Source organism: Sebastes fasciatus, chromosome 2 (assembly GCF_043250625.1).
Source record: "Sebastes fasciatus isolate fSebFas1 chromosome 2, fSebFas1.pri, whole genome shotgun sequence".
NCBI lineage: Eukaryota > Metazoa > Chordata > Actinopteri > Perciformes > Sebastidae > Sebastes > Sebastes fasciatus.
Genome location: NC_133796.1, coordinates 18,973,020 through 18,999,701, shown reverse-complemented (window position 1 = coordinate 18,999,701; position 26,682 = coordinate 18,973,020). Strand labels below are relative to the sequence as shown.

The following is a 26,682-nucleotide window of genomic DNA, read 5'->3' as shown; positions in this document are numbered from 1 at the left end:
GACAAGCTAGTATGACATGGTTGGTACCAGTGGATTCCTCAGGGTCTCATATACCAGTATCTTCACTTTAGCTTTAAAACTGAGCCTGCTACCATCTAAAAATCGCAAGTTGAAGAAATCATGTAATTAGATGTTCAATAATCATAATAATCGTTCAAAAATATTGATGACTTCAAACTGATACCTACTGTATGTTCAAACAGGATACTTCATTCTGATTGAGCCCAAGATTGTCTGACTGGCAGTGGAAAAACATGACTCACTTCCATTAAATAGACATATCTAAGAGCAGAATTTTAAAATTAAAGACTTCTCTGAAACCTCAGATTAAAAAACAGAAGCAGCACTGGTTGTTTTTAAAGAAACACAAGAATACAGTCATCTCATTATTTAAAAAAATGTATTTGTATGTACTTACATACTGGTGTCAAAAGAGTAAGCACCAAAAATGTCACATTGACTCACAATTACAAAGAAAAAGAAATTTTCTTTTTCTTCAATTACAAGTATTGAAAAACTATATACAGAAAAAAGGGCATGGTGACAAGATAGTACACTAGAAACAAACTTACAGTCACACAACGTGGTTTAAATGAGGCTTCTGCAAATAAAGACAAAACAAATATTCTGAACAGCTATACTGTCTCGGTGCTCTTAACTTCAAATTGTATTTCCACTCAAAAAGTAACTTTGTGCATCCTCTCCACAGACCAGCGTCAGGGCGTTTTCAGAGTGTGCTCACAAAAATGTTTTGATAAAAAAAAAAATAACTGATTCATCAAGAACGAAATTATACGTAATAATAAACATTTGAGTGGAAATACTTTTTACTTAAAACACATGTCCTAGAGATGGTCTTAAAAATGTGTTATAATAGAAACGGGACAGACAGGCAGAGTAAATGGGGTTGAGGAAGGTAGAGTCCTGGAGACGAGCTGTGTGTGGAGGGCTGGTCTGTCTCTGGATAGACACAGAGACGTAAAAGGCAACAAACCGTTTACATCTCTGCCTGTTTCCCTGCTATCAGATCTTACAGATGAAAAGTACACTAGCTCACAACACCCTGGCATCTTTTCTTCGTCTGGAAATTTACAGATTTTGATCAAGACAAGACGCAAAGCAGGAATGGAAAAAAGGCAAAATGATGGTGCTGTATTGTTGGTGATTGGGCTGTTCTGTGACCAGCAAGACTGAAAAAGAATTCTCACTTGTGAATGGGTGCTAAAGGGGGGGTTATATAAAATGGCAAACAAGAGCAACTGGACTAGTACCCTAAATCCTTCAGTCCCTCTTGCTCCCTGAAACAGGGAAGCAACACATTCAGTGCCACGCTGGCCTAGTGAACGCACACTCTTGCTGCATCTTGAAGCTTCAATTTAGGCTGCAAAAGACAATAATATCCTCTCATTCAATCACTCGCTCCTACTGTTACCTTTACACAATGCAAATCTAACAGCCATTTCAGGTCCCTTCTCTGGGTACAGTTAATTTGGTGCCTATAAAAAGGAATTCATGGTTTTTATGGCACTTTGAGAAACAATGAATGCCATGTAATTTGGGCACAACACAAGAGCATTGTGCTGTTTCATATTGGAAAAGTAACTTGCACATTTATATTGCAAAACTGCAATGAAAATACATGTGTCACACTGTAAAATGTGAACGACACAGGTCACAACGAGGGCTATCCTCAAACTTCCACTTAAACAAAACTGTCAAACTGCCAAGTGGGAAACGATCTTAACAATAACCGACTGCAGTGCATGTCTGGCATCTTCCTTCTAGTTAGAAATACTTGGAAAATGACGTGCTATCACCATGCCTGCGAGTCTGACTCTTCTGAATTGAAGAAGTAAACGTGTGTCCAGCTTCTTTCCACCGAGACCAAATAAAAGAAACAACTGGAGGGGTGTTAAAGTGAGAATCGGCCTAAAACAAAGGACAAAAACTATACTGATGACTTAAGTTCAGCCGATCTTTGAGCATACGTATAGCAATTGTAATTTCTGTTTTAGGGTGAATTGATGTTTGTGAAGGTAAGGATTACATTTTGAACAGAATGTGTCTCTGGTGTAACTGCGGTAGCCTGGGACCTTCTGCTCCCTCGTGGACAGTTTCTCTTTGCCTTTAGTCGCTTTTAGCTTTTTTGCTGTCGTTTCCGTTCTTCTCCGGCTTGGCTGCTCCTGCCGCCTCCCCCTCCCCGTGCTTCCTCTTCTTCTTGTCGTCTGACTGAGCAGGGGACGGGTGTGCCCGGAGGGTGATGATGATGCAGGTCATGTTGTCGCAGCCTGTCCCGTCTCCAGATGTGTCGGGGGCCAAACAGTGGTCCAACAGCTATCAGGAGGACATACAGGATTTGAAATTAAAGATGCATAAACATATTTATTCATGAAAAACGTGAGGTACCATGTTCAATGTTTGGGAGTCAACTAAAGCTGGGCATATACTGTATGATTTTAGAAATGTCGTTATGTAACGCCTCATCAACACTGCGAACGTCAGGAGCGCGTGGCGGCTGCGTGATTCACACGTCGGGTGTTCACACCAGCTGTGTGTCAGCTGCGTTTCTGCTGCTGCTGTCAGCCCTTTCTTTCTATATAGAGTTTGCATTTCATAATGGCCATTTCATTTCATTCTAAATGTCATTTATATTTATTTTAGACAGAAAGGTTAAGAAAGGTGTGGTAATTTGTCAATAATAGTAATAATCAACAATTAAAACCCCATACTATATTCATTCATGGAGCTCTCCAAGTCACTGCATGTTCTACTACACTGTCCAGCACATATTTCAGAAAAAAAGCGTTGTGTTGAAGTAACAAATGCAGGGATTCTGTCTACAGAAAAAAACGCTTGAGGGCTTTTATTTTGAAATGAAAGCAGGAAGTGTTGATTTAAAAATAAGTCTTTACTTTTTTCATCTCCGTAAGATATTCTACAGATAGACATCGAAACTGTAGTAATGTTGCTGATGTGACGTTAATATACAGTCAATAAATCACTTTCACTGTGTTGTTGCTGTGAGCCGTGCTCCGCTCGCGTCAAAAATAGGCAGGTCAATAGATCACCTTCACTGTCCGTGACATATTCTACAGATGTCTAGACATTGAAACTGTATTAATGTAGCTGATATGACGTTAATATACAGTCAATAAATCACTTTCACTGTGTTGTTGCTGTGAGCCGTGCTCCGCTCGCGTCAAAAATAGGCGACACCTCGAATATCTAGAAGAGACGCAGCTGAGACGCACGTCTCACGCGGGCAGTGTGGCTGCTCTAACATGTTAACAAAGGCGCCGAAATAAAAAAACAGGTCAGCCGCCACGCGCTCCTGACTTTACCAGTGTGGATGAGGCTTTATTCTTACTCCTGCTGTACGATTGGATCGTTAGCGCACAGGTTTTGGTTGCTTAGTAACGGCAGGCGTGACGGGAGCGCAACCTCCAAGCACCTTGGATAAGAATGAAAGCGGCACAGCTGGCGTTTTCCACACGTTTTTGAACATGTGAATAGCCCCCCTAAGGATACAGGCTGATTAAGTACTTTAACATCTTTTAAGCAAATGTCCCATCATCCTCCCTCTTATTGCGAATGAGGATTCACTGCCTGGCAGGTACTGCTAGTAGACAGAGGAGGGGCTGGTTTGGGAGTGGTGTTATGTACAAGTATTAAGAGTGTGACAGAAGGCCTCTCTCACCTCTTCCACTATGGATGAGAGGGCTTTGACTTTGCCACTCTGGTCTGGTTTGATCCTCTCACTGATGAAGTCCACCACCTCCTGACTGCTCAACACATTCCTGCACACATATGGGAACAGATAACAAGTAAAAAAAACAAGTATATGATGAATCAAAAAGGAAAAAACAACCTCACGTACAGTAACATAACTGACATATGAAAATGAAAATTCTTTCAAATTTAAATCTACAGTTAATCATGAATCCTAATGAAAAATCAATTACAGGGATAAACGGTCAATGACCAGTCAAACTCACCAGATGCCGTCGCAGGCAATGACCATGAAGTCGTGGTCCCCGTTAAGAGTCAGAACTTTGACGTCTGGCATCGAAGAGATCATCTGCTCCTCTGGAGGCAGAGCCTTGTTCCTCTTATAAAAGTGGTCACCTGAGAGTCAGAGTCCAAATTAGAAACTCACTCTGCTTACAGGAGGTGGCCATTTCAGAGAGTATGCAAACATTTTAGATTGACAATTTGAACTCAAAACAGAAAATAATTATTACTGACCACAAGCTGCTATTGGGTTTAATTGTGGTGCAATAAATGAGTGCTAATCTAAAGACTAACGTAAAAGTCACACACAAAGTCAGCCATACCGATAGCTCTGGAGAGGTTCAATCCACCGTTGACCCGTCCATCCATGGTCACTTTCCCTCCAGCGTTTTTAATGCGTGCCAGTTCCACCTCGTCCTCTGGCTTGTGGTCATACGACATGTCGACAGCTTTGCCTACAGCAACACAGGAATGGAGCTCTTACATTTAATACATTACTGCAAAGCCTTTCATTAAGAAGATCTGCCACTATGCGGTTCAGTGGCAACCATGCAAGAGCCAAACACTGACTTTTCACAGCTGCCCAGTAAAACAACTACAGTATATCACACGACTGTGGAAAGAAAGTTGGGTATTTTTGCAATAACGAATTTGACAGTCATGATAAAACCTCTTCAAATGAATAATGCCAACATTTAATCAGATTTTAGGCTTTCAAGTGACATTATCATATGCTGTGCTTATAATAAAGGGGGTGTTCAATCTTTTTCACAGCATGCACTGCCAGGCAGGGTTATAATAGCTTTTGAATTTTCAATTATTTTTTATGTTATTTTAATTTTGACTTTACGATTTAATTTTAGTTTAGTTTTAATTAGTTTTCTTGAATGTGCTGCTAGTTTTAAGTTTAGTTTCAGTTTTTCAGAAAGGTTCAGCTTTAGTTTGTTTTGTTAGGGCCAGCTATAATGTCTCAGAAGTATGTAGCTACATATACAAAACACATGGTTGGAGAACTGTGTAGGAATGGCCATAATGTTTAATCCTTAATCTTCACGCTACTTTAGGGCAACGCGATTGCGTGATAGTGCCATCTCCTGGAATGTCACATCTGTTCTCGTTCAATGTAATGAGACATCCTTTATTCGGTAGTGATACATTATAGCTAAAAAACTAACAATGAAAATAATTTATCTACATTTGTATTATTTCCTTTAAGGATATAGATTTATCGAGTTTCAGTTTAGTAACTATTTTTCACTGCTTATTTTTGTTTTAGTTTACTATAATAACCCTGCTCCCAGGTTGCTTAGGTGCAATACTGTAACATCCTGCTGCTTTTTAATGGCATGAAGTGATATTATAATCAGCATGTTTAATATATCAGTATATGAGCTTTGTGTATCAGCATACTAATTCCTGAAAGAGCAGAGCTAAAAACATACAACGATATACTCTCTTGGTACTGAGGGGGGTACCGGAGTTTAAATGCTAGACATTTTTGATTTTTCACAATTATTCTATAATATCACACATATATCAAGGTAAATAGGCACAAGATGGTTTGGACCTACCGCGCTCAGACACCACGCAGCGAGAGTCTCCAGCATTGGCCACGATCAGCTGTTTTCCTCGGATCAGAGCCACAACAGCTGTGGTGCCGCTGTCTGAGCCAGGCTGCGAATACATGAACATGGAAGATGTGACACACTGTTAAACTAACAATCTGAATAATCTTTCTAAAAGTTATTTCACACCAGGACTGAAATGAACTTCTTAAAAGCTTCCAGACAATTTTCTGCAGAGAAAAGAATTTCAGGCAGCCACCAAAGCTTCTTTCATTTACACAATGTCATCACAAATCACTAAACTTGGCTTCTGCTGCAATGAGGCTATCCAACACACTGCAGCCTGTTAGCTGGAAATTACAGCGGAGCTCTTTAAATGGCTAAAAACAAACTACTGCTATCTTGGCCAGCTCTCAAAAGTGACAAGTAAAAATGGTTTCAATATGACTAATTCCACCAATGAATATTAGCATATGACAATGCTTTGTCACGTTACAAGACTTGTCTTAAGCTAAAGTGGTACAAGTCATCAGTAGAAAGAGGTCCTAATATTTTGGTGATCAATGTCAACTTGTTGTATCAGGGAGGTACTGATAGAGCCAAGACTATGACAACAAATCGACAACTTTGATGAACCTAAATATCACACCGAATCATGTTGTTGAAACGATCATATTTTCAGCTCCACCCTCAAGATATTTGCACTGCAATTCATCTTTCAACTCGACAGCTAAAAAGGTAATTAAGGAGTCAAGGCAGCCTATATGAGCACGATACATTGTCTGTGCTGCATGTAGGAATTTGTATCAGTTGTACTGTTGATTTGTCCGTTGCATAAGTTTCAATCAGACATGTCCTTTGTACACACCTCCTCCTTGCCGTCCATTCCAGGAAGGCACATTTCCTCCTCTTCTTCTTCTTCATCCTCAGAGTCTTCCTCTCCTTCCTCTGTATCCTCCTCTTCTTCCATCTCACTGCTGTCACCCTCTTCCTCTTCGCTACCATCCTAATAAAAAAGAAAAAAAGAAAAAAGTTACGATTTCAAGTCATCAGTGAGTGAGCTGATAGCCACATAAGACAGCTTATTCTGGTCTCCTGCTCTCACCTCTTCATCACTGCCCTCCTCCTCCTCTCCCTCCTCAGATTCCTCACTGTCATCAAAAAACCTGGACTTGGAATCTCCTGCAGTCTTGGAGGACAGAGAGGAGCAGGACGGACCTGCGTCTCCCTCTGCCTTACCAGCCTTTTCTTCTCCATTGGAGCTTCCTGACTCTCCACAGTCAGCTGCAGTAGGAGAAACAAGAGCAACATTATATGACATGATAAGCATTCTTAGCATGATTAGTTTTGTATGTGCTCATGAAGATAAAAAATTTAATTGTTAAAGATTCCCAAATCCCAGCTCCGTACCTGCACCACTGCCTTCACCTGCTGTTCGCCGACAGGCTCGCAGTTTAGACCCAGATGCCGCTCCTTCTCCTTTCTTTGCCTTCCCATTGCTCTCCTCCAACTCTCCATTTACGCCCTCCTTCAGTCCTTTCCCACCTTCCCCTTTTTCTTCTGAGGCCTCAGGTTTCGAGCAGGCTGCCTTCTTAGCAGCCGCACTAAGAACAAAACACAAAGGGGAAATAAAGAGGCGCCAACCACAAGAATAAAACTTTTAACTGCTGTTGTTTTACACAACAACCAAAGATACCTGGACTCACTGAGTTACTAAAGTCAAGAAAGAAGTTTCTGGTGGACTGAATATGGATTATAGGGCTGAAATTAATGATTATTTTCTTGATTAATCATCCTCTAATGTCTTGTTTTGTCCACAACTCAAAGATATTCAGTTTACTGTCATAGAGGAGTAAAGAAAGCAGAAAATATTCATATTTAAGAAGCTGGAATCAGAGAATTTCGACTTTACTCATACCGATTAATTGATTATCAAAATAGTTGGTTAATTTAATAGTTGACAACTAATCCATTAATCGTTGCAGCTCTACATGATTCTGTCCCCAAAATAAGTCTTGTTGTTCTTATTATTCTTATAATTTCACTGCTTCAAATATACAGACTACATTCAAATGTTTCCAAAGCTTGAAATATCACAAATATATACAACAAAAGTTGCCATGTAATGTTATCATTACTCCCTTGATGTGATATTCAAACAGGTTGTTGAGGTGAGACATAATACAGCAAGGTGATCAGTTTCATGTGTAGACGAATGGGCTATCAGTTATGGATAGCCAGAAAGACAAGACTGACAACATTTCCAGGAAGTGTATGACAAGTCAAGATTAAATGTGTGTTAGTCTACCTGATGGCGGCTGCGTGCTTGACAGCATTGAGGTTCTGGCCGTAGCGTACCAGCAGCTCCTCTATGGTCATTGTGGCTTCCTCGTGGAGTAAAGCTGCCTCCTCTGTGTCCACTGAAAGGGATGGAAACATTTAGATAATGTCCTTATAACTAGAATATGACATCACTACAGCAGATCCAGCTGAGGAGGAAGTGCTGACTGTATCATTCCAGTCAAAGTACATACATTTTTTCCTACTTCATGTGCATGAACTTCAGGATGTCTTGTATTTGTCGTACTCTCATGGTCATAATTATTTTTTCTTAGTTTATTGCATTTTGCTGGATGTCAATCCTCCGTTACCATGCACCATAAATGAGCTTTGTTACATGTTCCTCACAATTCTCATCCACATCAGACATTACTACATACATTTCATTGTTAGGGGTGTACTCACAATCGTCCTCCTCTGCCACCTTTGCAACAGGTGGCTCCTCGGTGGGCCGTCCAGCAATCAGGACCAGCTCCTTAATCACCTCCTCTGTGGTCATTCTGCTGTCAATGGCCAAGAAGGCATCCTCCAGAGCCTGGAAACATCATGCAAGAGTAAAAGTCAAGCAACATACCGTGTAATATTGGGTTCAAGATTAATGAGATTCATGTCTCTTCAGTGTTTTGAATGTGTCAGTACTGTGGAGCAAATGATGACCACACACTCATAATACATTTACCTTTTATCCCACCTAATTTGTAACTATGCTCCAGTCGAGCAGCAGGCCTCTGGTCATGAAGACATCTGCTCTGTCAGACTCGTTTAAGACAGGTCATGCAGCGGCTTCTACAGTTTCTCACCTTTTGCAGTTTGCCGTCTTTGTAGGTCTTCTGCTCCTTGATGATGTCAGGAAGGTACTTTGAACAGTACAGAGCCACCTCTTCACCTAAATGGGAACAGCAGATTGTATAAATTCTCAGGGTAGGTGTGTAAAACAAACAATAAAAGGAGAAAACTTTGGAAACACTTCACAACAACATGTGTTGTGATCCAAAAAGGGAAAGAAAATGTCTCTGAATGCTTTTTGTGATGGCAAACATAAGTTTTGGGAGAAACTGTTGTTATTGCTGTGTTGTTCATTGTCAATGATAGGATTAGGTAGTCACAAAATATTGTGTTAAGTTAGTGTTCAAATGCTGTAAACGCCACAATGTATCCTACAAAATAATATAAATAGGAGACAGTATTTATACAGTGTGCATGAGTGTTACCTCCATGTCCGTCATACACAGAAAACATGGCTGTCTCGTCATCAAACTCTGGGATACAATTGTGAGCATCCTGCGGCACAAGAAACACAAAAATGCACATTACATTACAGACAACATGACAGTTTACAAATGGGTGCAAATCATGGCCGAATTCCTCTTCTGGGGGAAAAAACAACCTGTACATTTAGGGGAGACCTTTAGATATTATCTTCACGCATTGCTATATAATAAATACATTATATTTGTCAACTCACTTTCATCAATCAAAAGGGTTCACACGCTTTTCTAGAGATCATTTCCTAGGACTTTTCAGTGATGATGGTGTGGTATGACAGCTGACAGGGGTCTATGGCTAGAACTTAGCTATGAAATCATCTCTTATGCGCTTAGACATTATGACAAATTGATCATAGAATAATAGAATTAAAACTACCAGCTGCCAGCCAACAATGACTAATAATTACATTTGAAGGATAATTTGACTTACATTATCCACTTACGTTGTAATGTCATCAAACCTGCTTGGGCTACCATGAGACGTGACTTGGGGGTGTGCTCACTGCATTTCAACATCAAACCACGTATTCAAAATACTGTCCAGTTTGAACGTTAATATGATCCTGAACATAACCTAACCCCTTCAGATGGCAATCTTATCTGACTTAGGGAGCTCTGATAGATAGCCTAGTAGTACATTCTCAGATAAAGGAAAAAAAAGGAGAGATTTTCCTGGACATTTGACTTTTTCCTCACATTTTCCATGACTGGAAAATTGGTCTAATGTTTTCCAGGTTTTCCCCACTGCGGCACTAATAAAAGAATATCTTATCTTTTCCAGGGCACGTGGGAACCCTGATCAACAAAGTTTCTGCTCTCTTACAGTTGATGAGCAATGATGTTGATTGTGTAATATCATTGCACATGTCCATACATGTCTTTTTTTTAATTAATTTTAGCTGGTTTTCTCATCAGAAGTGACAAAGGACCTCAGATCTTCAAATGTTTTCATCTGTGAAGTACTTTCTTACACAAGCAGACATCAATAACATGCCCTTGAATGTTGTGTGATTATAATGTAGCTCAGCATACCAAAGACACCCTGGGGATGTATATTGTGGATTTCAGCCAATGCTCAGGGAAAAGCTAGTTTAGGAGTGTGACTGTGTTAAGATACCAACCAGCCCCCATGCAACAAACCTATATGTTGATTGTGTAATATCATTGCACATGTCCATACATGTCTTTATTAACTGAATTTGAGCTGTTTCTCATCAGAAGCAACTGAACCAAGAGAGACAAAGGCCTCCAAATGTCTTCATCTGTGAAGTACTTTCTTACACACAGCAGACATCAATTACCCCTGAATGTTGTGGGAGAGTGATTATAATGTAACTCTGCATACCCAAACTGTATATTAGGATGTATATTGTGGATTTAAGCTAATGCTCAGGGAAAAGCTAGTTTAGGAGTGTGACTGTAAAGATACCAACCAAACCTATACAAAGAAAAGCCACGTATCCCTTTATTATCCCGCCATTTACAACTGAATCAAGTCCTCTCCTTTGTGTTTAAGGAGAGGTAACAACATGGTAGTCTGTGATCCTGCTCACCTCCATGGAGACGCGCCAGCCCTGCATGGCAGAGAAGCCGTAGCTCATGTGGCTGTTGCCGCCATCGGAAGAGGTCTTGGCCGTGTTGGGTTGCGACAGATAAGCCCCCATGGTGGTCGGTTACTATGGCTTTACACCTGGAGACGAGACGACACAGAACAGCTCAACAGTTATAGACCTCACACAGAAACAGACAAACACATAACTCAGTACATTTGATCACCTAGATAGATAGCTAGTTAGCTAACGTTAGCAACACCACAACAAAAAGTAGACGCATCATCTAGCTAGCATCATAGCATGCTAATATGTTAGCATGCTAGCATCATAGCATGCTAATATGTTAGCATGCTAGCATGGAAGAAGACACTCAAACTCAAAGGGTCTCAAAGTGTCTACTTTTAGTCATTTCGCATCTCTTTGTAGCCATTTTGCATCTATTTTTTAGTAATTTGCCTCTCTTTGTGATGTTTTGCATCTACTCTTGGTCATTTTGCATCCCCTTTTAGCAATTTTGCATCTCTTTTTGGTCATTTTTTATCTATTTTTTAGTCATTTTGCCTCTGTGATTGTTTTGCATCTATTCTTGGTCATTTTGCATCCCTTTTTAGCCATTTTGCATCTCTTTTTGGTCATTTTGCATCTATTTTTTAGTGATTTTGCCTCTCTTTGTGATTGTTTTACATCTATTCTTGATCTTTTTGGTCATTTTTTATCTATTTTTTAGTAATTTTGCCTCTGTAATTGTTTTGCATCTATTCTTGGTCATTTTGCATCCCTTTTTAGCCATTTTGCATCTATTTTTTAGTAATTTTGCATCTATTCTTGATCATTTTGCATCTATTCTTGATCATTTTGCCTCTTTGTTTTACATCGATTCTTGATCTTTTTGGTCATTTTGCATCTATTTTTTAGTGATTTTGCCTCTCTTTGTGATTGTTTTACATCTATTCTTGATCTTTTTGGTCATTTTTTATCTATTTTTTAGTCATTTTGCCTCTGTAATTGTTTTGCATCTATTCTTGGTCATTTTGCATCCCTTTTTAGCCATTTTGCATCTATTTTTTAGTAATTTTGCATCTATTCTTGATCATTTTGCATCTATTCTTGATCATTTTGCCTCTTTGTTTTACATCGATTCTTGATCTTTTTGGTCATTTTGCATCTATTTTTTAGTAATTTTGCATCTATTCTTGATCATTTTGCATCTATTCTTGATCATTTTGCATCTATTCGTGATCATTTTGCATCTATTCGTGATCATTTTGCATCTATTTTTAGTGTTTTGCATCTATTTTTAGTAATAGTAACATCATAGCATGCTAACATCATAGCATGCTAACATTAGAATGCTAACAGGCTAGCATGCTAACCCGGTTAACTTCAGCTCTAACCGCTCAGCTCCGCCGGGTAAAGCGGCTGCGCAGCTGTAGAGAGATGTAAACACCCTAAAGACGGTTAGCTTACCTGTCTGACGGAGCAGGACGAGCTTTGTAAACGGGTCCCAACGAGAGAGAGCTTCACATAGAAGATGTTACACGTGTAGAAGGAAAGAGCCGCTATCAACAGAGACCAGAGACAGAGCGAGGAGACGAGCTGAGGAGGAAATGGGCGAGAGCGCATGTCCCTTTGCTTCCGTACGTCATGACGTCATCATGAAGCCGTTTTTTTTGTTTTTTGTTTTTTTAATTTTAAATCAACGAACAAATATTTCAACATCAACAACATATAATACAGGCAAAAAAAAATATATAGGAAATAATCCCCAAAAATAACCTATAATCTGTTTCAACGGAATTGCATTGCTAGGCAACAGCTTGGCTCCGTGTTTACTTCCTGTCAGTTTATGTCATCCACATACATAGGCCTACACTGCAACAGGAAACACACTGGGACAAGTTTTACATTCATAAATGCAAATTTGCGAGAGTTATTATTTTTTTTATAGATATTGCGATAATATCATGAATTCTTTTGGCCACGATAATCGTGTTGTGAAAATCTGATATTGTGACAGCCCTAGTTTATATTTTCATTTACTTTTATTTCTATTTTTGTTTTAACTCATAATTATTTATTTTTGACTTTTCTCTATTCATGTGTACATATTTCTGTTCTTGTACTGATCTGATGATGGTGCTATAGATGAAAAGTTAAGGGATCACAAAAGATATTACTCTCCATACTGAGAGGTCAATACATATGTATTTCAAATTGCATGACAAGCCATCTAATAGTTCTAAAAATATTTCACTCAAAGCCACAATTGTCAGCTTCATGTTGGCTTTCCGCTGCATTCTCAAAGGTTTGTGTTTTTAGTGTGAAATGAGCAGTGTGCTTCCTGCAGAGCTGCCTGGACAAACTCATGTCCTTTGTAGGACAGCTTGTACACAGACAGTCCTGCAGATGGCAGCAAAAACATTTGGACCACTTATACTGAGAGGGTTAGATGTTTTATGATCCCTCAAAGGAGGGGGATGTAACCATGTGCCATGAAGGGCAAAGAGTCTGGAGGGTTTCATCCCAACCAGAGAGCACAGCTACTGACTCACACACCCCTTCAGTCAACATACTGACCCTCATTTCAATCAAATGAAGACTGTTTGCCCTCCGTGGCACACGACACGATCACAGTCCTTCTCATGAAGACGCAGTGGGCATGTTATACTTAAAATCTCCATGGAAAGAGGAAAAGAGGACAGACTTTATTTCCCATCAGCCTCGGGGCCTCTCTGTCCTGCCCTGCCATTGGCTGCTGCTCTACGGTCCTGGTGGTTGCTCTGCTCCCTGAGGATCACTGTTGCTGGAGGAACAATAGAAAGCAAGAGAGGAAACACACCCTGTCCTTGGGATCTAAAAATGTCATCCACACACACCAGAATACACACATTTTCTCTCCGTCTTTAACAGGAAGGATGTTTTTTTGTTCTTGTCTGTAGATTAGCAGCTTCAGTGGTGTGTGTGGATGCAGTGAGTGCATGTAAAGTTTGTTTGTCTGCGTGTGAACGTTACTATTTTGTCCTTGGATGACTAAAAATAACACTCATGACTCCCTCTTCACCAGTCAATGAACACATGAACCACGGCTGTTACCTGTAATATTTTGATTTCTATAACAGCTTTCCTGGAAGACATGTTTGGCTGTTTCTCAAAAGGCCACTGTAGGTAACGGTTCCAGGCAGATTTTTCACTGCAGTAACTATAAAAAGTGTTTCTATAAGGCTTCTACTATGGAGCTCAATGTCCAGCTGTGTGTGTTGGGGGAGTTGCTTCTGTCTCCAGACTCTTAAACTTGACTGATGGCTGTGGAAGAGCGCCACAGGAGTCCAACTAGACCTGCAATTGTACATGTATAACAGTGTGTGTGTGTGTGTGTGTGTGTGTGTGTGTGTGTGTGTGTGTGTGTGTGTGCGTGCCGTCGAGCCAACAGGTCTTATATAGAAAGTTAGACCACAATAGCAGGTTGTAGTTAGACACTGTAAGTATTCATCAAGATCTTTTTTCGATCTCCAGCTCGCGCTCCTAAAACGGCGTTGGCCTCGTTGCACTCACACTGCACAGACACACACACACACACACACACACACACACACACGCACGCACACACACATTCCAGCGGTCACTGCAGTGCAGTTTAAAAACTCGCTTCGTGACCAAAAATAGTAAACTACATGTTTTTTTTCAGAGTCACACACCTTGAATCTCCACTCCTGTTACTAATGTTATCATTTGCAGTGATAGTGGTAGCAGTTATGATATAGGATTATTAAAATAAGTCAAAATTAGCATGATCTTAGATGAGGTTTAGTTAGTTGTTGTAACAATTACAATGGATGTTGCAAAAGAGGAAATATTTAATGATTTATATTTTCCTTTTTTCGCAGGTTCAAACCCGGTTCGGGGTCCTTCTGTGTGGAGTTTGCATCTTCTCCCCGTGTTAGTGTGGGTTTTTTTCCGGGTTCTCCGGCTTCCTCCCACAGTCCAAAGACATGCAGGTTAATTGTTGACTGTAAATTGCCCGTAGGTGTGAATGTGAGCGTGAATGGTTGTCTGTTTCTATGTGTCAGCCCTGTGACAGACGTGCGACCGGTCCAGGTTGTATCCCGCCTTCGCCCAATGTCAGCTAGGATCGGCTCCAGCCCCCCCGCAACCCTGAATGGGATAAATGGTTACAGATAATGGTTGGATGGATTTTACTTCTTCATTACAATATTCAGTTCCACATCCACATAACACACAACCACGCACATCTGTGAGAACCCTCAATGATACAACGCATCCCCCAACCTAAAGCCTAACCTTGAAGCTGCACGAATCTATATGTTTACAAAAACTAATGGATTAAGAGACTATGTGTAATGTGAAAGGCTCATAATGATGAACCTACAGAGAATTATCACCCAACTCTACAGTTCCTGTCAGCTCTATATGGAGCGTTTTAGCATCTGTAGCCTCACACAACTTTACTGTTTATGTTCACTCTCACTACATTGGCATTGATTTTGACTGTTTCCAGTGAAAAAGGTCTAAAAACCTACTGCACACTACCTGCTCAGCACCAAACTGCAGTTAGACACAGTACGCGACTAGCAGGTGAACATAAATGAGCATTTAGCAGCTAAAAGCCAGTCAGGAACCCTCAGTAGTTGGTAGAGACCAAAAACAGAGCTACAAAAGAGTGAAAGTGGGACTTAATTTCATCATCTGGACACAAACATGACTCCAAATGGATGGTAATGTTGCTCCATGTCAGCTGGATGTCTAAATGAGCAACTATGGCTAACATGTTAACCTCATTATTTGTATAAAGTGGTATTATGTTAATGTTTTGTTTACAGATGTGTCCAAGTGTCCAAAAACTGTTAACTTAGGTTTAACTAGCACAACTACGTTTTTAAACTCAACCCTTAACCTCACCGTTCAACCTAATCAAAGGTCTAAACATCAAAGTGGTCCTCAGAAATATACACACACACACGTCGCAAGACACTCCTAGCATCAGCATGATCACATAGTACACAAAACACACACACACACACACACACACACACACACACACACACACGGTGGATATAGGAAGATGTCACAGTCAGCTGTTCTATTGCTGGCAGGATGTACCAGCATGTCAGTTCCAGACACATCCTTTATGTGTGTGTGTGTGTGTGTGTGTGTGTGTGTGTGTGTGTGTGTGTGTGTGTGTGTGTCTTCATGTGTAATCCATCAGCATCAAGCGGAGCATGTTGGATAGAAAAACAGGAAAACTCGCCACATCCTTTTTCCCCTTCTCTTCCCTTTCACCTCTCTTGTACCCCTCTTCCCATTTTTCTTCTCCACCCACTGTCACTTCCTGTCACCTCTTCACTTCCTCACTTCTGTCCTCCCATCTTTTACTATAGAGTGCTGCAGGAATGAGTCCTATCACCCAGAAATGAGCATTTTAGCACTTCTGGTTCCTTTGTCTGGAAGTCAATGTTTTTTTTTTAATGGGTTTTTAGTTAGATAACTGAAATCTGTGTCTGTGGTTAACACAAGCTTTAGAGATTTTTAAAGTTTTGTTCTACAAATGCATTTACACTTCAAAAATCACAAGTGTTCATTTGAACAAAACGTGTAAGTATCATAAATGTTTGTTTGCCACAGAGCTTATTCTCTGCAATAATCCAAAGCCCAGTGGAAACTTTTTGTCTTCTGATATTTCCCTGACTTTCCGTTCTATTTCCTTTCTTTCTGATCACTTTGTCCTGTCACGTTCTCTCTTTCCTTTCCTTGTATTCCATCCTTCAACATAGTTTCGCCAAATTCATGTAGCTTTTACTCCTCCGACTTGATCATAGGCCCTAATTTTCAGATCTCACGGAGACGGTCAACAGAAAAAATGGTGGACACCTTGTGATTATTTTGTCTAAAAGCTTCATTAACCACTGTGGTTTAAAAACAGAAATAAGATGCATTATATAATATAACATCCATTTCACACTTGAGTTTATTCAAATTCAGTCATAGACCATCAAAATCAACATTAACAAAAAACAACATCTTTATTCAAGAGCTTCAACAACCAACCAAGAAAAGGAACCAAATCACATACGCTTGAGACAATCACAACAACAATGATTACTAAAAACATCCTTAAAATTAGTTAAATAATATTATTTTAAGATCCATAAAATACAAACATTAAAGGTACAGTGTGTAGGATTTGGCGACGTCTAGCAGTGTGGTTGCAGATTGCACCCAACTAAGTACCCCTCTGCTCACTCCTACCTTTCCAAGACTGTAGTAACGTGAGCCCCCGAGTACAAAACTGTAGTAACGCCGTTCACCTCGCTCAGAGAACCATAATAACAATACTTTAGGAGAGAAGGAAGTCAGACGGCGGCTGGCGGTACCACGGTTTTGCACTCTGGGCTCACGTTATCACAGTTTCACAAGCGTATCGGAGAACTACGGTGGCCTGCATGTAACGTAAAAATGAGAAAGGCTCTCTCTAGAGCCAGTGTTTGGTTTGTCTGTTCTGGGCTACTGTAGAAATATGGCGGAGCAACACGGCGGACTCCATGAAGAGGACCCGCTCCCTATGTAGATATAAAGGGCTCATTACTAAGCTAAACGAAAACACAACGGTTCTTAGTTTCAGGTGATTATACACTAATGAAAACATAATTATGAATATTATATACCATTTCTACTAACAGATCCCCGAAATGTTACACACTGTTCCTTTAAATCAACAACGCAGGGTTCATTGGGGCAAATCAGGTATCAAGACCTGAAACTCACACACAACTGATCATTCACAAACACACCTGCAGGGACAGATTCACACATATCAGGACATCAGTATGTACAGTAGGCACACAAAAACACACACACACACACACACACAGGGTGCGGTCAGAGATAAGACAGAAGTGGAAACAAGCAGCTGTCTGATCAGCGGACATACTGCTGCTGTTACATCACCCAACATTTCTTCACTCTCTCATTCTTTCACTCGTTCTCAGGAACATATTCACCTCCTCTCTGACTCCCCCGACAAGATTACTGTGTTTATTCAGCATATTTGCCCTTTTCCCACATAAATTGATTTCATCTCTCTTCTCCTGTTTGCTCTGCTTTTTTTTTCCTCATTCAAACACATTCTCATTTTAACAGTATATATGCAATACTTTACCAAAAGATTAATGTAATGTAGCGCTGGAGAAAATCGAATATATCACAATATTTTTGACCAAATACCTCAATATCGAGATTGCGTCAATATTGTAGGGTTGACATTGGTGCTTTTACAAAATATTTACACGATGAGATTTTTGAAATAATCATCAGTAATGTTGATATAATGACGAAGTGGGTAAAGGCAAATAATACAACAGCTAGAACAGTTCTGGAAAGTTCAGAGAGTTACTAATCACTTTACTGTAATGCAGCCTTTAAAACCAGAAAAAATACAACATTTATGCCATATTATGATATCCAAAAACTAAGACAATATCTAGTCTCATATCACAATATCAATATACTATCAATATATTGCCCAGCCCTACTTTAAAGTGTGCACAGAGAAACAGAAGCAAAAGCAGAAATGAATAGAAAAGCTGTAGAGACTCATGAGTTTTTATTACCATAAATAATCTTAAATAGTGAAAGTTGAGAAGTTGTATTGCATCAGTAACATTTGGTTTAAAGTTATGCACTTGATGCCTACGCACAGCACTTTGAATCAAGCAATACTTCACATAAAAAAAAAATCTTTTGCGTATGAAACACCATCAAAAGTGTGTGGCACCTCATAATAAACTGGTATCTGTGGTGCACTTTGGATTCATTCTGGTTCCAGAGGATTTGAATAGTGACTTTACACACAGAAAAAGCATCAAAATATTTTATATATACTGGGGGGAAAAAATATATTTTGGGTGAAGTATCACTTAAAGGCCAGATTTGGCTCCTTCCAGGAAGAATTTGCTTTTTTTAGAGGAAAGAAAATTGAAGGAAATCAAATTTCACGCTTCTTTTCTCTTCTTTTTAACTCTTTATGGTATTTTCTTTCCCTCTGGTTATCTTATCATTTTGACACATGATCCTGTCACAGCTTTTATATCTCCTCCATGTGCCTTTATCTCCTTTATTTAGTTAGTCACGGAGCAGCAGGTCACGGGGTCCTGGTGGAAAAACATTTTAGGCTGCAGCCACTTAAGAGTTCCTTCGCTGAAAATATACTTTCTCCTAATAACCATTAGTTAAACCTACGGTGATCACTGGATGATAACATAATTTTAGGGAAATAATGTGAGATAATGCAGTAAATGTCCCTAATAACAATAACACCACAACATTGTACACATTAGATTATTGAATAAAGCACATTAGTGTGTATGCTTTAATGCTGGTTAAAGCTGACCTAAATGCTCTGGAGTTTCCACACTGAGGACATTTAGTGTCATTAGTACGTCTTGACTGTGAGCTTTCAGAGATAATGCTGCCTGTTACCTACATGTCTGCTTTGTGTCAGTGTCAGTTTGCTGTTCAGCTGTCACAGACACAGAGAGAGACCGTCCTTCCTGATAAGATCAAGGCTCGTATGTTAAACAAGAGCTTCATGCACTGAAACTAGAATACAACACTAGCTGTGGTTACAGAGAGAAACTTGGAATAGATATTTTTGCGCATCTTGTGATTGAATAAATCTTTCTTCGACCACAGCTGAATCATCTTGTGACCGGGTTGAAAACCGCCGTCCCAGTAGGAGCAACAGCAGCTCTGTGGTCTATATGTAGCACAGCTCTCATGACTGAACCCACTGCTGATAATTATCTAACCAAGGAAAGTGACCTTATATTATTTTATAGTACCTCTTCGGTTAATGAGTGAAAACAGGACTCATTCTGACTGCGGTCGGGAGGCTGAAGCAGGAAAAGCCAACACTAGGATCAGCAGTGATTCATGTAGAGACATTCGTCTGGTCAGCTAACATTACTGCCAAGCAGGTGAAATATAGAGTGATATTGTGGTTTTAGCTGACGTGTGTCGCCTCACTGTTTTGAGTGATGCTCCTTCATGTCTATTTAGAGCGAGCACAAGCGCGAGCCCGACGCTGACTTTCGTTGACTTAACGGCCAAAGGTGTCGCTGTTAACAAGCATTTCTGATTCTTACAAACAGTCCCTTTAAGCTAAGTTAGGAGCTCTCGGAGAGTATTCTCAGGATGTTTAGGTCATTGGGATACATCCTCCGGGGACAAAATTTCACAGCAATCCATCCAGTCGTGGACCGGCCGACATTACCCTCCATGGAGCCGTGCTACTAGCATAAATCATTTTGCTCAAAAACCCTCAATATTCTGAATCAGTGCCTTGTTACAGGACACTTCAACTCCCCTCATTAGGAAAGAGAGCATTTATTACCCCCCTTTTACAAACGGTCCAGGGTTTAGCCACAAGGTCATCTCATCCAATGCACCGCATCTCAGGAGATGATGTTTAAAACTACTGACAACAAAGTTTAAAAGCAGGTCTAACAGCACTTTTTAACTCAGGGTTTGTAGAAAGACAGCAGAGAAGGCTTGTTACAGGTGTCTACAATAATCAAGACTCAGCGTATTTTCTACAGAAACATGTGCAGAGTCGTCCTCCCTCTGACTCCCATGACTCATAGAGCTTATCTGATGAACCTGACTCCCTGAAGTTACTACTTCAACATCACGTCACACAACCCTCTCTCTCTCTCTCTCTCTCTCTCTCTCTCTCTCTCTCTCTCTCTCTCTCTCCCCGAACAGACAAGTATAATACTTCACACATTCACTCATCGTTCTCTCTTAAAACACACAAACAACACTTTCCCTGCATCTGAGGTTTTAATTTCTGACAAGTTTATGTGCAACGTTCACTTGTCTGTTTATTCTAATATGAAGATAATGATTCAAATGTATTATTCGACCGTCAGACAGTCTAACTGTGGAAGTCCTTCATGGAGCTGTTGTCCTCTGACACACAGATTCATCAGAGATGCATTGAAGCAGCGTCTTTGAACTCTGCACAGCTGAAAGTGAAGTGGGCCTCTCTCTCTCTCTCTCTCTCTCTCTCTCTCTCTCTCCTTCTCTCTCTCCACATTATGTGTCAGCTCACACAGTTGAGAAAAGGACAAAAGTTCTGGCCACAAGCCTGGTCACTGTGTGTGTGTGTGTGTGTGTGTGTGTGTGTGTGTGTGTGTGTGTGTGTGTGTGTGCCAGCTGGTTACATCTGGTTTAAGAGGCCACAGAGGGAGGCTGCTTTCTCCCACCTCTCAGTATCAGTTACTAATCCCTGTTTCCCACAAGTGTACTTTTGTGTGCGTGTGTGTGTGAGAGAGAGAGAGAGAGAGAGAGAGAGAGAGAGAGAGAGAGAGAGAGAGAGAGAGAGAGAGACCTCAGAAAATACTATACTTATGTGGGGAGAAAAATCAATGTGCAATATTAGCTGCAAAATATGTTGACAGTTGCCATACAATAAGAGGCGCTACAAGCTCTGAACGTGTTTCTGATTAACTACATCTGTGAAAGATTGTATATTTAAAATGTATTCGGTATATTGTGATTGTGATTATTTTGTGATTATTTCTTGTGAAATGTAATTATTCATTAAAGCTGAAGTAGGCGAGATTGGAGCAAATATGATTAAAAAAGTTATTTTTATAAAACGGTCGCTATTTCGTGACAGTAGTACATGAAACAAGTAATCTGAAAAAAATCATGTGCCTCTGTGTCCTCTGGTGCTCCTAACAGCATCTGCAAGATTTCACATACCAGAGGTAAACAAGCAGTCAGAGCTGATCTGAGCTGCTGTCCATCTGCCGTCTATGAGAGCCGGCTGTCAATCACTCGCGAACTCCGACCAAACGGTCAAACTAGGCAGCGCGGATCAAATATGAATCAATATTATGTTACTTTAATGCCTATTTCTCACCTCAAATGTTTTCAGAATCATCTTGTAGTGTACTGTTTAGCTGTAAAATTAGAAAGTTTGTGACGCCGCCGCCATTGTAAAATCTGGTGAAGGAACGCCAAGTACCGGTCACATGACCGGAGCACAGCCAATAGGAACGCTCTCTCAATGAAATGACCTGTGATTGGTCAAAGTCTCCCGTCACGAGCTAGAATTACAATATGCTGAAAGATTATTATGGAATTTTTGCCCAATGATGCCAAAAATATACTGCCTACTGCCACTTTAATATGTAATTAAGCTTTGGCAATAATGTAACCTGAACATTCATGCCAACAAAGCTTATTTGAATTTGAATTTGAAATTTGAGAAAGAGAGAGAGAGAGAGAGACTCCATGATGGACCCTACCATCCAAATCATTTTCACATTTACATTATGAATGGGAGGTTCATACTACAACACCGACAGGAGAATTCAACCTTGTGAAAGGCTCATTGAATGGGTGGAATATGTTTTCAAAAAAGTGTAAAATGCAAGACTCCTTCAAAAATGATCCAAGGCACACTGTAGAGTTTGAACAAAATTTAAAATGTCTTTATTTTACATTTAATTTTGTTCAGTGTTTTATGTTTTAAACATATTCCACCCATGCAATGAGCCCTTCACAAGATTGAATAAGCACAGTATACCCAAAGGATCCAAAGAGCGATGTGATTACCACAAAGACCCAGCAGTGCTTCTACTCAGTTGTCTTTAATTAAATTATTGCAACACACAACAAACATAAATTTAAAATAATAAATTTAAGATTTTAATATGATGAAAATCTTGAGAAATGTGTTGATTTCATAAATGTCATGGTAACAGCTGCTCCATGCTCCTCTTCCCTCTGATGCTTCTCGTCTATCTGATTACTGTAATCTCTACACACTCACCTGTCCTGACCAGCCATCTGCCCACTGGGCTGCTCCTCATTCACTGTCTACGACAAAAAAACTGACTGGTCAGTAGAGCTGTTTCACAGTAGACGTCTTGACATGTCCTGGTAGGAAAAGTACAGGTGTAATTAAAGACTGTAATGATGGCTGTATTTCATGTAGAGTGCATGCCGGCTCGCTGTCATCACGGCTCACTGGGACACTTAACTGAGCGGAGCAGTTCATGTTATTAGTCACACCTGTGTTTTTCCTGCTGTGCCTACTAAAGAAAAAGGTCTCTATCCTGAGGCTGCTTTCACAAAGACAGACTGTGACTGTGGCTGACATCAAACTAATAGTCAGACTTAAGTTCAGATAGACGTCATCAGTTGCACAGAGCCATCTTGTTCTTGACTATCTTAAGAAGCAGGACTAATTTGCCATGAATTCTGGGTAAATTAAAACGTTTTCCGAACTAAAAAACACGGCTGGCAGATCACTCAGCCTTCTGGAAAAGTTCAACCGTTAAAATGTCTTTTTAGTGACTCATAATTCCCATTGTGGCTCTGCCCACCTTTAACCTGAGCAGAGGTCTAATCAGACAGAATAAGTGAAAACACCTGGAGCCATAATACAGCCTACTGTATATTATCATGTACTTGTTATGACATAAATTTCCTTTTTTTTTGCTAGTTTCAGAAATATTTACTTCCTCTTAAGTTGGTACCACTTGTATTCTTGAAAAGTCCAACTGATTTGGGCGGTAAGATTGTTGTTGACATATTTTCCATGTGGCATTATTTCAGTTATTCCAAAAAACCCAAATATAGCTGCTGGGAAGTGTTCATATTATCTGAGAAATGTTGTAAAAACCGTACCGTACTCCGACATTTGACATATTGTGTTTATTATTATAAGTACAGGGATGTAGTCGGGATGTGAAAATGTAGTGCTTGTTGACCTTGACCATGATGTATGTGGTGTTAGATGTAGGTGGAGCAGAGGAGAGTGGGAGGGAGCTGTGGGGGTGTAAATTGTATATGTGTCACACTGTTTTTCACATGTGTAAATGCCACATGACACACTGTGAACTTTGAACACACACACACACGTCGTCATCACCAGGTTGTTCAAATAGACAACCGGTAGAGATGGAGAACAAGAGGTGGTGTGATGATCGGTGACAGGAGATGAAGGACAGAGAGAGAGAGAGCGGGGGGACCTGGAGATGGAAGGAGAGAGTGTGCTTCACAGGGAAATACAGACAAAGAAACAAAGAGTGATAAGGAAAGGAAGGAAAAGAAGGAAAGAGTGTGTTTGTATGAGAGCAAGAGTTGAGACAGAGATAAAGCACATCCAGTAAAGATTAGTCAGTCTGTGTCAGGCTTTTAAACAAAACAGGCTGAGTGGAACCTAAAAGCACAACAAGGAGGCCGGCAGGTCAACAGTAGAGTGAAGCTTTTACTTAGTAAAGCAGGTAGAGGTCAATACCAGGTAATCAGTCCAATCAGGAAAACTAACCTGATGAGGAGGCAGCCAACAGGCAAGGTCCAGGAATCAGGCAGATAAAAAAAAAAAAAAAACGTGTAAATTAGGCAGGACAAAGAAACACTGGAAAGCTAGGTGGCAAAATAGTAGACAATCAGGCAAGTGACTGGTGAACTAGGATGGATATAAACTGGAAAAACAAAGTTCGGAAACTTGTGTTTGGTGGATTATTTCTCTGTTGTTACAATAATAATAATTGGCATTGTATTTTACATCGTTGGAAAGCCTGTTTATTTACCTTCGCAATGATGTCCAACTTGTAAGGATCATGCATTTGTGGGATGAGCAGCACAGCTGATTATGTGGGTAGCGCCCAAGAAAGATTTGCCAAAATGCTCTGCCAATGGCAAACGGTGTATTCTCCTGTTGGAAATGGCTGTCAAATTTACTCGCGGAGAATGTTTTTCTTAAGGAAATGCATGTACTTGGTCAATTTGAATGTGTGATGATATGTTTTCTGATATGCTTGATCTCAGTTTTACAGCTTTAACATCCTCCAATAAGTTTTTTCTTACTTTCTGGCTGTACGCTGAGTCTTTACTTTTTGTTTTTTGCGGGAATCATCATGCCAAAATGGTGCTTGTATCACTATTTGCATGATTTTTCCACTATCTGCTCCACTACCAGATGAAGGGAATGAGGGGATAATGATGAGGCATGAAAACATTCATCCATTATATGTAACCAGATAAGGAGGTGTTGGAGAAGATCCCAGCTGACATTGGGCGAAGTCGGGGTACACCCTGGACAGGTCGCCAGACTATCACAGGGCTGACACATAGAGACAGACAACCATTCACGCTCACATTCACACCTAAATTTAGAGTCAATTTAGATTCAACAATTAACCTAACCTGCATGTCTTTGGACTGTGGGAGGAAACCAGAGAGCCCGGAGAAAACCCACGCTAACTCCACACAGAAGGGCCCCAAGCCAGGTTTGAACCTGCGACCCTCTTGCTGTGAGGCGACAGTGCACCAGCGTGCCACCCACAGAACAGTTAAATTAATAAAGTAAGAGTTTGCAGGGGTCGTGACTGTCTGTTGGAATCTGTACGTGAACTCGTATTGACCGCATTGTGGAGGGGAGAATCTGTTCACATAGTCAGGACTCACCTCCCAGTTCATGACTAAGACTAAGAATTAAGGTTTGAGCAGCGGCAGAGCCATACAATAACCATAGGGGGTTCCTGCATGGTGCAGTGCCACGGGCCAAATAGTCACTATTTTGGGACACTTATTTTTTCATTCACTTGTTCATGCAACTCCTTTTTATTAAACAATAGACATTTAGACTGCTCTGGTGCTAAAATCATTAACGATGGCTCTGTTTTATTCAAGTGTCCCAACATGCAGAATACCATACAACATTACTTTTCTATTTTAGCTTACTTATTTTACTAAATGTATCTATTGTTATTCTATTAGGCACTGGTGTTAATATTACTTCTTATACACTTTATATTTATTACTCTGTTGTGTTTTTTATTCTTATATTGTTGTGATTTTTGAGCTATCTTTGGCAAATTAATTTCCTTCGGGATTAATAAATGATCTTATCTCTCTTATGACTGTTTGTGTCGTGGGTTTCATACACTTCCTGTAATAAAACATCTAAAAGCAGATATCTTATCAGATGGGGGTCCGTGGTCTAATTTGTGTCAGTTTAGGGGTCCACTGATCGAGTGTATAGTGAAGAGTAAGTCTCCGGGGATTGAATGTTAGTCAATCTAAAGAACAATTTCACTTGTGGAACTAAAACTGGACAACATTTAGTGTTTATTATCTTCCCGGTCTGATTAACGTAGCAGGAGGAGACTCGCATGTGATCATCTATGGAGTTTTGTTTCTATTTCTGTGACTCTGTCACTTCCTGTAAGATAATTTATCTGTTAGTGTTTTTCTCTCTCCTCCTTCCCGTCTGTCACGCCCTCTAACGCTCTTTTCTTCACTTTCTTTTAACACACACAGCAGCTGTCTACACACACACATTGATTGGGTTTACAGCTTGTTAAGAAAGTGGAGATTGTATTTCAGCTCTGCTCGTTAAGAGTCAGCACTGATGTCACTCTGCCCCTCTTTACGTTATGTAACACACACACACACACACACACACACACACACACACACACACACACACACACACACACACACTCTGTGACACACAGAGAAGCTATAAAATTATAAAATGGGCTGGAACTGAGCCTCAGACCACCGCCTTGATTACTGGCAGCTTCCTGCGAATGCGCATGTGACCGTAACATTTTGCAACAAGAAGTTAAATATAAATATGTTACAAACAGGGTTATGTCCCTCTTCATCTCTGTCTTTCCTTCCTTGTTTCTCCATGTGTGAATACCACCCGATAATACTGTAATAAAACAACTGTCTGACTGAGTAAATGTGTTTAATAAAGCTGCAACATAATGCATTACCGGAGTCACAATTATAAGTCAACTAAAAGCAACCGATAGACATCCAAACAGGATGCTGTGGCTACGTATGTCTTTCTAAACGAGACTTGAACAACATGATATGGTGAAAACACATTAGAAGAGT

General features: G+C 40.1%; 1 protein-coding gene across 2 annotated transcripts; it reads right to left on the bottom strand.

Moving 5' to 3' along the window:
* Positions 1-383: 383 nt before the first annotated feature.
* Positions 384-12,350, bottom strand: ppm1g (protein phosphatase, Mg2+/Mn2+ dependent, 1G). 2 transcript variants are annotated; one of them, XM_074612864.1, is made up of 14 exons: positions 12,205-12,350; positions 10,738-10,874; positions 9,128-9,197; positions 8,717-8,802; positions 8,322-8,451; positions 7,885-7,996; positions 6,979-7,180; positions 6,682-6,855; positions 6,445-6,582; positions 5,583-5,685; positions 4,335-4,466; positions 3,996-4,125; positions 3,698-3,797; positions 384-2,334 (listed from the first exon to the last, which is right to left on the bottom strand). In XM_074612864.1, exons 2-14 carry the CDS (start codon positions 10,846-10,848, stop codon positions 2,128-2,130), a joined length of 1,695 nt encoding a protein of 564 aa, XP_074468965.1. In that variant the 5' UTR covers positions 10,849-10,874; positions 12,205-12,350; the 3' UTR covers positions 384-2,127. The 2 variants fall into 2 exon arrangements, with proteins under 2 accessions (XP_074468965.1, XP_074468974.1); XM_074612873.1 differs by having other exon boundaries at positions 6,682-6,860; positions 6,987-7,180.
* Between the last annotated feature and the right edge of the window lie 14,332 nt (positions 12,351-26,682).

Excerpts from the sequence above, each read along its gene's own strand:
- ppm1g (XM_074612864.1), bottom strand. The coding sequence starts at position 10,848 with ATGGGGGCTTATCTGTCGCAACCCAACACGGCCAAGACCTCTTCCGAT. Across the intron at positions 8,452-8,716 it reads AAGACGGCAAACTGCAAAAG|GCTCTGGAGGATGCCTTCTT; the intron begins GTGAGAAACTGT and ends TGATGTTTCCAG. Across the intron at positions 2,335-3,697 it reads TCTCATCCATAGTGGAAGAG|CTGTTGGACCACTGTTTGGC; the intron begins GTGAGAGAGGCC and ends TCCTCCTGATAG.